Source organism: Seriola dumerili, unplaced genomic scaffold, assembly GCF_002260705.1.
Source record: "Seriola dumerili isolate Sdu_G_001 unplaced genomic scaffold, Sdu_1.0 BDQW01000036.1, whole genome shotgun sequence".
In the NCBI taxonomy this organism is placed as follows: Eukaryota; Metazoa; Chordata; class Actinopteri; order Carangiformes; family Carangidae; genus Seriola; species Seriola dumerili.
In genome coordinates this window covers 42,424-55,367 of record NW_019174291.1, presented here as the reverse complement: position 1 = coordinate 55,367, position 12,944 = coordinate 42,424, and the positions used below count along the sequence as shown (strand labels likewise).

The 12,944-nt window shown below is 41.8% G+C and overlaps 1 protein-coding gene across 1 annotated transcript; it reads left to right on the top strand.

Moving 5' to 3' along the window:
* The first annotated feature begins 5,293 nt into the window (after nucleotides 1-5,293).
* spred3 (sprouty related EVH1 domain containing 3) lies at nucleotides 5,294-9,550 on the top strand. The gene is made up of 6 exons (XM_022738619.1): nucleotides 5,294-5,311; nucleotides 7,078-7,243; nucleotides 7,408-7,576; nucleotides 7,685-7,746; nucleotides 7,872-8,030; nucleotides 8,546-9,550. The coding sequence occupies exons 1-6, from the start codon at nucleotides 5,301-5,303 to the stop codon at nucleotides 9,548-9,550; spliced, it is 1,572 nt and encodes a 523-aa protein (XP_022594340.1). The 5' UTR covers nucleotides 5,294-5,300.
* Nucleotides 9,551-12,944: the final 3,394 nt, after the last annotated feature.

Here is a 12,944-nt window from a genome sequence, read left to right as displayed (position 1 = left end):
GTGAAGTTGGCAGATAGAAGTTCAACAAGTTACCAAATACATAGAAAGACTGCAGTTCAAATAAGATTTTTATGTGTAATGCTTTTAAAATGTATTTCTCCATACAAAGAATTCAACTCACCTGCATTCTACCTGAGGGAAGGTGTCTTTGCAGAGCACCTGTGCTGACACTTGGACTGAGGGAGATATCGCTGAGCTATGGACGGAGTCTCTAGTAGTCCTCATACCCTTGTCACATGGTGCAGCAGCCCTTGCCGTCTGTAGTGTTACCCCTGTCGTTTTTTTAGCTGCAGGATTCTGCTGTGATAGTGTGAAATTTCTAGTTTCCTCAGGCTGAGAATGGCCACACATCTTCTGTCTGTCTGTCTGTGGCTGCATCGGCACTGTAGGTGTTGTCTTTTGCAGGACTTGTGCTGGAGGGCTTAAATTTTCAGATAAATCCTGAAGTTCAGGGGCATCAACTGTACGACCTTGGTCCATCTTTGTGGTCATTGCATCATTACTATTGCTGGGTTCCATTTGATGATTAATAAGTTGAGTAGGGCCCACTCCTTGACTATCTGCTGCTTCTTTTGTGGTCCCATTTTTTATATCCTTATTGTGTGGATGATTTTCCTTTTGTTTCACCTTTTTTGACTGTAGAATACCCATCCTTCTTATTCAGCCTTCCTGCAAAATATACATGTTGACTTATTAGCAGATTTAAAGGATAAGTCTTACCATGGAAAGAACAAATCCACCAATGAAATAACTGATCCTACCAACTCTAGCCTATGTATCCACAGCCTGATATAGATGATGATAGATGTAATGTAGAACTCCACTGTTGTCCATAAACTATAAAAAACACATCAGTGTGCCACATCATTGCATTGGATGACAGGTTCCTTCATTACCGCAAACCACAGCCACTGTAGTTTATTTCGACTCAATCCGACATACAGTGTCCTGCTGCTGTAAATACTCTCTATAGAGCCCCAAATATATATTAATCCTCCTGAAAATAGTCCCAACACCAGCCTTATCCTGTAATGGCAGATAAAAGGTGATGCAAGGAGACACTTTGTATATTTGCATGCCCTGCTTTATAGTGATTTTACCTGAGTTGTGAGTATTTTTATGAATTTTTTTTTCATTTTGGCCAGAGCACAGTACAGTTTGGTCAAAATTAGAGAACAAAATATAGTTACAGTAGATGACCATAGAGGTGTTAACATTACAAGTATGTGGCTCACCACAAATAATATACCATGTACAAAAATTAATATACAATGTTGGAATGTCTTATAAAGAGAGCATTTGTAAAACAAAATCTCAAAAATTTAAATGTAGTGGAGTAAAAAGAATTCTTTGTTTGTAGTGGAGTAGATGTATACGGCTGGTGGCATGAAAAGAAAATACTCGAGTAAAGTACAAGTAGGCCTACCCCAAATTTGTACTTAGCTAAGTATTTACAGTTCTTCACCACTGATGTTAAGTTTGACTAACGGTACCTCAGCGTTTCCCACAGATTTCAGAGTATGCTAACAGAAAATATCTGTTGTGCTCAGTTGCTCTCTTTAAAAGAAAAAAGAAAACCTTTTGATTTTTTCCTTTTCTGTTACATGCTGTAGCTAAAGGAACGTACTTCAAGTTACACAAGGTTAAAGATGCGCAGCAAGTAAGTTGATTTGTATATTAAGGTAGCTAGTTAGCTACCGTTAGTTGAAACCGTTTGCTAAAATTCGTTAAAAATGCACTCAAGCTACATTAACTTTACACAATTAAACCGCTTAACTTAAAACCAGGCAAACGTTATGGTTAGCTAGTTATTTAAGTTCAGTTTTTTAAGCACACTAACCTATGTGGTCGGCCAGGCGGTCTGCAGGGACGTTTATCAGATTAACATACAAGTTGTACTGACAAACTAATTCTGATGTAACGGTGTGAAAGCTCGTCAGTTGCTCTAACAAACAAAACCATACAACAGCCGCACGTTACAGACGGCTGCTGGTGATCAGAGCTATTGTTAGACCCTAGTCTCTGACCTGAGGGACGCTCATTTATATTAGCGCAACAAATGTTCACCAACCGGGCAAAATGGGTAAAATATAATGAAGCCGCCATGTTTATCCTGCAGTGTGTATTATTCTTGATGGGAAACTGAAGGTGGCAGGGTACAAAGCACAGGTGGTGGAGGTGATGGTGGAAGTGTACAGTCTCTGTCCATGTTGGCATAAATGAACTTCCCTTTTATGTTTGGCACCATTCATAAACGGTTTACAAGCTGTAATAGATTTAATAATGGTTAATACACCATTTACTAATGCTTTATAGATCAGTTAACACTTTTGGGTTGCCAGATTGTGGAATATACTCTTCTTGCATGAGGCAAGCAAGCTCTGTAATTCATCAGGGAGACCTCTTCAATGAACTGTTTAACCATTGCACCACTGCAAGATGGAATCATTTGTTAATGATTTATTATAATTTCAGGTTTCTAACTTTTGTTAAGGACTCATTGGAAACTGAGAAACCCTTTAATGTCACTCTGACATTTACAATTGCAAACCTGATGACTTACTAGAAAGAGCAAAAACCCCTAAGTGATAGTTAACCAACATTTACAACTGTATTATTTCTGGATGGAAACATATACCCACGTTATTAACCAAAACATTTTTTATTTAAACAGAGCACAGAGATGCAAATCTTTATTCAAAGAGCAGAATGGGAACTACATTTCACATTGTACTGTATTTTTCTTTCTACAAGTACTTTTGCAGGCATATCAACAGCTTGTCAAACTCTAAATTATTATATCATAACATGTCAAAGCCAAGCAAAATATGCTGGTGGAAGATTTTCCACAAACTGGCAACCCAAAAGTTGTTCTTATTTATGGCTCATAACTAAAGTATAAAGCATTAGTAAATTATATATTAGCCATCACTGAATCCATTAATTACGTCTGATAAACCTTAACCATAACTAAATCCATTAATTATGTCTGATAAACCCCTTATGAATGGTGCCTTATCAGAAATTGGTACTACGTTAAATCTTAAGTGTCAAAGACTATGCTGGCTCATATCAATCACCACGATGTGTCCTGCATTAACCTTTTGTAAAATAGAATTATAAGCCTATCGGTAGTAGAGTGTTATAATTAATTAAGTGTGGATTAGTTTCAAGATTTGATAAATGTGTCCTTTGCGTTCATTTTGTAAAAAGTTATATGTAAAACACATGTCATGACATTTTAAACTGTTTAAATTTGACTGTACAAGTGAAGACAGAACCATCATAAACAAGTAGCTATTTGTGTGCAATCAGGTTGTTGAGGCTCTGTCCTTGGTGCTGATATACGTGGCGTTATTTCCTCAAATTAATGGAAGGAGCTATAAATACCTGCTATAGGCCGGTTATGTTAAAACCACGAAACTAACCTGTGTGATTAACTGGTTTCAGTAACTTAACTCTACTTCAACAACAGGGTTGCACAAGGCAAACATGAAAATACAAGTGTGCTATTCTGGTGATCCAGTCCGGGAAATAGTCTTTTGAATTTGTCGCCTCCCCAGAGTCTTGAGTGCAAGAAGCCACAGAGCAGCATCTGGACCTGGATCTGGAGTTCCTCTGGTATGTAACTGCTAATTCAGTATCCGATCAGTTTAGGAGCAAAAGGACAAACGTGGATAAAAAAGCGTTACTATCATTGATGGGCGCAAAGTGGTTCAAAACGACCTGGCGACAGCATGCAATAATGCCATTCAGTTTTGTAACCATTACTCTACAATACAGTTCTTTGTGTGAGTTTTTTGCGTATAAATAAAGCAACTCAGTTGCGAAACAATGCTAAACGGGCGCACAATGCTACCCTGAGACTAAAGAACCATATATTGACATGTAGGTACCACTGCTCTGGAAAAGACTTGAATTAGGCCTAATGAAGTTTGGTTTGTTACTTTATACAACTCTTAACCCTCTGTACACCACGAAAACACCCGTGGCCTTAATGTTTGCAAACATATGCTCTATGCTAATTACAGCCCAGTGTAAGTTTACTGTAGGCTAGTTACCTGTTACAAGTGACTAATCCAATGTAGAGACACTGTTGACCGTCGAGTCATTCTGGTTCCGTTTTCATACTCGATGACATAGGATATAGGCTATGTATTTATTATTATTAGTTTAAAATAATTTTATCCTACACCCTGCATAGTCAAAAGTCAGTATTTAGAGATAACTAAAGCACTATTCTCACTATAATACTATAAAAACAACAAACCAGCCAAAATCGTGATTGCGACGGCATTGCGACGTCAGATTTGTATATTTAAGGATTTTAAAAAATTAAGTAACCACAAAGTAATATAAAATAACTTTATTCTTAGTCCAGAGTACTGCAAATAGAATATTATTCACAATGGTTCAGTCATTTCACCAATTTATAAACCTAATGAAGCATGTGTTAAAGTGGAAGACGCCGCCGTGTCTTTAAATCGAGAGGTATTGCTGTCCAAGGTGCTGAAACCTTTGTTGCTCAACACTAGGATCTTAAGGGACACTGGGAAAGATTGTGTTCTTTTCCTGCCCATGATAGGAAACTATGCACTGTTAAAAATTAAAGAATATAATCATATGAACACAACAATAAGCCAGGCTGTGCTTGCGTCGTTTAAAAACACAAATGTCAGCAAATATGCAATGAAGGGCAAATACACTAATTTGATTTTACCTATATTTTAAGTTTGGTCTATAGAATGTGTTTGCCCCGTGACAATCAAAGGATCACCCGGAGGTCATTGAAGGTTTTTCCGAGCTTTTCACTTACCACCCACGTCACTGCATATATCAGCAAGTCAGTGTTCACTTTCAATAATTTCCAATCACATGGTTACACTGACAAACCATATATCCCACCTAAAGCCATGATGCTGTCAATGATTAGTGCGGATGTGTTGGCACAGGGCAGGTAGAGTGAGAAAGGGAATAAGCGAGGGAGTGATTTGGAGAGAGAGAGGGAGAGAGAGAGAGAGAGAGAGAGAAGGAGGGAGGGGGGAGGGAGAGGGAGGATGCTGCCAGCGGAAAATGGCTGCTGCAACCTCAAGCCTATCCTGATACACCGAAACGACATCAAGGTGGAGAGAGAGAGCGAGAGCAAGAGAGAGAGGGAGAGAGAGAAAGATTAGGAAAATGAGAGCAGATAGAGAGAGAATGTGAGTGAGTCTGTGAGTGTTTCCTGAAAGGAGGATAAAAAGAGAGAGAGAGAGGAGACCCTGGGGTGGGCTGCTGCAAGCGGCGGGCAACACCGAGCCATGGAGGGCGAGTAAGTCCTTACATTTTCATTTTTAACATTGCAGATATATATTCAGCCATCCGCCAAAACGGATAGAAAGAACGCCACCGCCATCAATGTTACACCAACCCAGCATCATGCACTATTATCACAATCGTTGCTCTACAATTTAGCAGGCTGCCGAGAATAAAAACACCATTACGTAGTCTTGAATCAACAGCATACACCCCATTTCCGATATATCCATGCCAATATGTGATAAATGTTAAGCCACCTACATGTGGACCTGTGCTTTTAGACGACCGGCACTCAATCTACACGCACAATATAAGAGATAATAATAATACTGAAATGTATTAAGAAGCTATGCAACAATTCAAAACTAAATGCGTGGCTAGCGATTGGTAAAAACAGTCATGAAATCAGTCAATGTGTAAAATGTATGGGGAAAAAAGGCGAAATATGGCGAGTTTGGGGCCAGCATCGCGTCATTCAAGACATGGCTACAGTAAAACGAGGGAGGGATGGAGGCGTTGTGATTTTTATCAACGTGTCTCGGGGTTTCATTATGATTTTTTAAAGCCAAACTTTATGAATGAAATGTGATTTTTTTTTCTCTCTCTCTCGCTCTCCCTCATCCTCACCCCTCCTCTCCTCCTTCCCTTTTCTAATCGGCCCCCTCCCCCCATCTCTCGTTTGCTCTCCATCCTCTCACCCACTCGTTCCTTTTTTCCTTCCCCTTTTTCACACGCGATTGCATTGTATTTAGGCCTAATACATTTTCCGGCGAAATGTATAAACGCACGGTGCGATGTCGAATCCCGTCTCCCTCCATCCCATTCATAAAAAATATAACATAATATCGGGGTGTGTTAATGAGTGCGTGCAGCAGGGGCGGAATGGAGAAAAGGAGCGTCTGGGAAAAATAATTGCAACAATTAAAATTCGGCTTGATTTGAAAATAGCAAAGAGACGTGGCTGTGCACGCATTACATGCACATGTCGAACTGCGGTGCTGAATTATTCAGCCGATTGGCGAGGGCAGAGCTTATTTTTGCAAGAATGCCGGGGCCTCTGATGGCGAATGGGTGCGTTCATTGATACATCTATCTGGGAAACACTCATTCTTCCTCCCTCCTCCCATTTGGCCACCCCCCCACCCCCCCAAAGCTGGCTTGCTTGCTTTCTTTCTTTTTCTTTCTTTCTTTCTTTCTTTCTTTCTTTCTTTCTCGCCATTTGCATCATAGTTGCCTTATTCTCAGCGCATATAGTTGACAGTCAATCGAACACAGAACATCCCTGTTTTAATTCTCATCTTCACCTAGCAGCAGATATGTTGAAATAATGCTAAAGCTGACAGATCTAAATATTTCATATGTCTTTATCGTCCTCACATGCTAATTTAAAATCAGCTTTACCTCAATCATGTGATCATGGACTATTAAAAAAAAGGCTCTTTACTGTATGATATTCATTTGAGCTGTCATGTTGCAGCGCCAGTCCTCGTGCAGGCCAACCTGTCAGTTGTGTCTTCTTTGTGTGAATTTCCTCATGTTACCTTAGTTCAGCAAGGCTGAAAACAGTTGCCTTAGCACGCAGTCACCACACTGACATTTGCTCTGCATTTCTGTATTGGCTATGGAAGTAGATCTAGGCTTCTCCTTCCTCAGCTGAATGAACGTGTGTGTCAGTGCGTGCATGTTTGCGTGTGTATTTGTATATGTGCGTCCGTGTATGTGTATCATTGTTGTTTAATCAGCCTGGGCCTCTGCTCACTCTCTCGGCTTCCCTGACAGCGTGCGTGTTCGTGCAGTGGTGATGACACGTGATGACTCCAGTGGCGGTTGGGTGCCCCTTGGAGGTGGCGGCCTCAGTCATGTGGTCATATGTAAGGGGCGGACTCATGACGGCAGGGGGCGGAGAGAATACATCATACGTGGAGAACGGCTGCGAGATCGAGCAGTGAGTGTGTGCGTGTGTGTTATGGCTGTCTTTGGTGCCACGTTGTTCCTCAACACCACCTAAAGACTGTAGATGCATGTCATGTGATGGCAAGTTTTCAGGAAGTTCTATATCTTGATTGGTGAACTAACTGGCTTGCTTGGGGTTGCTGTTTGTGTCTTTAGCCTGTGTTGGAGTGTGCAGTGCAGAGGGGGTTAGTGTACAACAAGGTGAACCCCATCTTCCATCACTGGCGGGTAGAAGATCGAAAGTTTGGCCTTACGTTCCAGAGTCCTGCCGATGCCATCTCCTTTGAGAAAGGGCTGCAGACTGTCATAGACAAGCTCGACAGAGGTAGAGATAACACGAGCCACATATAAGAACTGATTTCATTAGTCGTGTTCAAATCGGCGTTAGGAAATATCCAGGAAAGCTTAAATCCTCTCTTTTCATGTTATCAAGGCTCTGACTCGCCCTCATCCTCCACACCAGAAGAGGCAGACACCGAGGATGATGGACAAGCTGTGAGTATCCGAGCAGTTTGTCATCTGAGCATTTATTGTCTAAAAGGGCTCGTTTATGCTCCCTGTGGGCCCCAATGCAGTTATTGGTGTTTTTGACTTGTTGGATGACATGTAGCCTCTGCCAGTCCCATACAGGAAGTGAGTCGTCATCCAACAGCAGAAAGGAGATGCTTCCCAAACCCATCACCATAGTGACGAGCGAGTCGTCGTCTACCTGCTTCGTGCGGTCAGATGAATTTAGTTTTGGATCCAGCCATGCTGTCACCACTCAGACACCTGCTCAGGTAGAACAACACCTTCTGGTACTTCACTGTGATAATAAGATGTCCAAAAGAACAGACACGTGTTGATTTAATATTCATTAGATTTCTCTGTACCTGGTCTTGTCACACTTATGAGTTCCAATAATGATTACCATATAAAAAGAGTTTTTAAAGAGGGTTCTGGGAACCGCCTTGTGTCCATTCGGGGGTTTCCAGCAAAATTAACTTTATTTCAAATTCATTATTAGACATTTTCACACAGAAAAACACAGAAGTTTGACTTTTTGGTTAGAATTTCTTTTGCTTCTTCCTTCACCTTTAACTCCACACCTCCAGCAGAGACATATTTTTTCTACATGATGTAAAAGTAAAATCTTAACAACCGGTTGACATCCCATAGAATAAAATCTTATCAGATTAGGGGTTCTTGATCACTTGTGCATCCAGAGTTATCCTAGAGATGTGAACCTTCTGTAATTGCTGCCACAGTACACACTGTTCCTGACTCACTCTGTAATCCTATACCCTCTCCACAGATCCACACCAGGCCGGGACAGCACCAGCTCTCACAAATGACGGCTGTGTTGAATCCCCCAGCACCCCCGCCCCCACCTCCTGCTCCACCTACTCCTCCTGTGGGTCCCCCAGCCTCATCTCCTCTGTCGCCCCTCTCACCTACCATTTCTCTGCTGGAAGAGGGAGACCTTCGCAGTGTGGACCCTTGTAAAGACCTGTGGGGTTCTAGAGGTTATGAGGACTACCGAAGGGCCGGGGCCACCAGGACTATGGTCGGGGGGCTGACTGGGGGTGTGGTCGTTGGTGGCGGAGGGAGTCTGCAGGACAAGTCAGAGCTGTGCGTGGTTCGCTTTGAGAAGGAGCTGGCAGGAGTGGGCACGGCAGGCTGCGACGTGACCGTGAGCTTGGACAGTAAAGCTTCCCAGCGTCTGTCCTCGTCGTCGCCCACCTGTATGTCCATGCCCAACGCTGTGTCAGGCGTGTCCTCAGGTGCTGGCTCACCCCAGGAGACCGGAAAAGGCTCGCCCTCTCCGTGCTGCATCCACACCTCACTGGCCACGCCTCGGTCGCGGACTCGTAAGAGAGGAGGAGGGGCCAGCAGCAGCGGTGACCCGGGGGTAATCTCCCCTGATGACGACAGCCCGTGTCCTCAGGCTTCATCGTCATGCTCATCTCGCTGTGTGTACTGCCGCTCTGTTTTCAGCGCTTCGGAGAACGGGCGGGGCCGCTGCAGAGATGCCCCAGACCCGGCCCTGCACTGCCTGCGCCAGTGGACCTGTGTGTGGTGTGCAGAGAGTCTGCTATACCACTGCATGTCGGACTCTGAGGGAGAGTTCTGGGAGCCTTGCTCGTGTGATGACTCGATGGGGGGTCACCCGCATCCCCTTTGCTGTGCCCGCTGGTTGGCCCTCCTGGCCCTGTCGCTCTTCGTGCCCTGCATGTGCTGCTACCTGCCTTTGCGCGCCTGCCTGCGGTGTGGGGAGAGGTGTGGCTGCTGTGGGGGAAAGCACAAGGCGGTCCGATGAGGCCAGGCTAGGGGGTGGGAGGGGTTCTCTGGACCAAGAGGGTTTGGGTGTTGAGAAGAGAGAGCATCTGTAGGGACGCAGGAGCTTAGCAGGTGGAACAGTGCTCTCAGTAGACCCAGACCCCTGACGTGGCCCTCCAAAGCCCCACGGCCTTCCACTGCATTCCGCTCTTTCTCTTTTCAACCTGGGGCCTTCCTCACTGGTCCATGCCTGCTGAAGGTGCGCTGCACTCAGACCAGGCTCTGTGGGAGTCATCTGGAGCCTTCATAGTGGATTTACTGAGGGTTGGCTGATCTAGAGTTAGCAGTCAGAAACTTTACGACGGGAAGAGTGGCAGAGGCAACGATGATGTGTACACTGTTTCAAATGTCCGTTTTTTTTTGGTTTTTTTTGGTTTTGTTTTTTTATTTAGAAAGAAAAACACAAAAAACAAAAGATGTTTATATATATGATTGTAATAATTTTAATTGGTATATTTTATTAAATGTAAAACATATTGACAGAATCCCCCAGTGGCACACACTATCACGTATTCACAAACATGAGATCTTGGGGAAGTTATTTGTTTCATGTTGGCCTGTTTATCAGTCAGATGAACAGATGTCACCCTTTACCTCTAATTTTACCTCAGATGTTACACAAACAAACCCTGGTCAAGAAGAGAACGAGACAGAGGTTTGAAGAGAGTGACGAAGAGTGAATGCAGTCTTTAAAAAAAGTATTAGCATCTGAGACCACTAGTGTTGTCTTTCGGTTAAAGTAGTAGACCACAGTGGAAGGAAGGTTATCAAATGCAAAGGGACAATTATTGTTAAGGGAAGTTGCAATGACAACCACAAAGACTTAAAAGTCATAATGTGATTCATTATGGTCCTTTGTAACCAAACACAAGATTATTTTTGTTTTCTGAAAAAAAAAAAAAAAAAATCAAGAATGTGTGTCGAGCATTAAACACCCTCATTTTACACATATTTTTTCATCTTTTCACCTATTTTCAATATTAATCATAGAAAACATCACATCCAACCACTGTACTTGTTAAATCAGTCAAGGTGCTTACAATTGAGGTCTCTGAGCGAGTCTATTCTACCTAATGTACACGACGACCATACAGTCCCAGCCCCAAAGACTAACGAAAACAGGACCCCGTGCTAACCAATCTGTAGACATGTCTAGGCCTTTGAATGAGACGCCACCAAAAACTTAAGTGCAATGAACAATGTATTGAGAGAGTATTTTTGTACCAGTCGCTCACATTAGGGAAAACTACGCAGAAATTGAAAAGTGTTGGAACTAAATACTGTAGTGTGTTATTGTGTTCGATATCAAGCAGAAAAGAGAAGTAGGAACACAAACTTGATTTGAGTAGCAGCACGTAGCTCACGTGTGTGACATATAAACACGCCGTGCTGAAGACTGTTGACCCTGTGATAAGAAAAGAGACACATTAACTTGAAAAAGATGAATGGTGGAAGGTCTTTGTTTGGGAACAGTGGCGGATGTGTTTGCTGAATGTTGCTTTAAGTATGAAGTTAAAAAAAAGCTGCTATTTTATGTCCTGTCCTAAACCTTTTCAAACTTTCCCACTGAGGTGATGTGGCAGAGTCAGAAACAATCTTCAAATTCTTATCCCACCCAAGTTGTTGAGGATGCTAGAAAGTGTGTGAAGAAGGTTTTTGTAAGTTTATAGTTGGACTTAAAGATTAATTCACCCCAAGACATTTTTTAAAAATGCTTCTGGTGATGTACCTTGCATTTCTGTGTCTATTTTGCAGATTGGTGGTATATTTTTCTACTTCCAGTTAATACCTGGCCAAGGGTTGATTAAGGTAGATGAATCACAGCTCCAACAGATTTTAAACAGAATATTGTTTTTTTTTTGTTTTTTTAAATCTAATATGTCAATATGAACATAATTTTTTAATGTTTGCACTTTGCACCAGTGTTTAACAATCATGCAAGGTGAAACATTAAAGAAGAGGGAGAGACATCAATTTGACTCTTGACCAAAATGCAATGCAGCCACAAGATCCATTAGATTTTCTTTTCTTTTCTTTTTTTTTTTTTTGTTGACTGGAAAAACCGAGGCTTTAATATTGATGTAACCGTTGTTATTGGTCTTCGCACCTTTACAAAGAACCAACTACCGAATGCAACAAGCTTACGCCTGGTTTTCTGTGAGTTCTGGAAAGATTTCCTAAAAATTGTAAGTGATCACAAAGCAGGCTAGATGTTGATTTTGCAGGTTGAGTAAAAGTGGAGCTCTGCAAAATAAATGACAAAAAACAAATATGACAAAATAACTAATGAAATGCACTGAGCATCACAGAATGATGATATCTTCAAAAGAGAATCTGTGGGGGGATTTCTCTTTTAAATCCAGAGGCATTCTCCTTTAAATTTAAGATGGTAATACATATATTACTGGGAAACCAGTGCTGACTAGTTATACTGCAATCTCATGTCTCAAATGAGGGATCACTTGGTAGACTTTAAATTATGGCAGAATGAACCTTTCAGACGCTTCAGCAGATTATTTTCATTTTAGGTTTAGCCAAGAACTTTTATCCAAAGTGACTTAAAGCGAGTGAACAGGCAGTGGGGTTCAGAGTCAGGACACACGACTACTGATGAACTACTGATGAACACAACCCTTGACCTCTCGGTTATGGGTTGGTCGTCTTCACTACTAGGCCAGCCTGCCAACAATGTTGGCCCAGGTAAAACTAAAACAAAAAAAAACAAACAAAAAAAACAAACAAAAAAAACAAAAAATACTTCCTGTCACAAAAGCAGGAAACACAAACTCAGTCGGTCAGAAGACTGCCATTCCCTGTTCCCACGTTAACCCTTTGTCCCACACAAACACACAAAATCCCCACAAATCTGCGATGCATAGACCTGCACACACAGACACACATGTTCACTCGATGGTGCAGATATACAGAACTAGTAAAGCCATTGCACACAGTTTGCTACTTCTGGTCCAGAAATGGTGTTAGAGTACAGTACTGACAGTCATGCGATCACAACTGCAGGCCCCATTCTTACATCTTAATAAATGTGCCTTTTGATTTGAGTAATCAATAACTTATGATTTCTAAGTAACTCTGTATTAAGTACTATTTACTTTTTTGTTCATTGATTTCTGCCGATGTGCATATTTTCAAATGTACGTATTTATTAGTTTCAAAGTAATTAATGAGATATTACCTGTTTATTTATTTATTGAGATATTTATTCTGATTCTTTATTTTTTTGAGACAGGTTTTTATCTTCCGTGCTGTCTTACTTCTGACTTTGTGCCAATGTGCTGCTTTGAGGTGTTACATATCGTGGGTTTGTATCATTATTAAACCCTCACTCTATATTTTAAAATCAGTGTCTTCTTCTC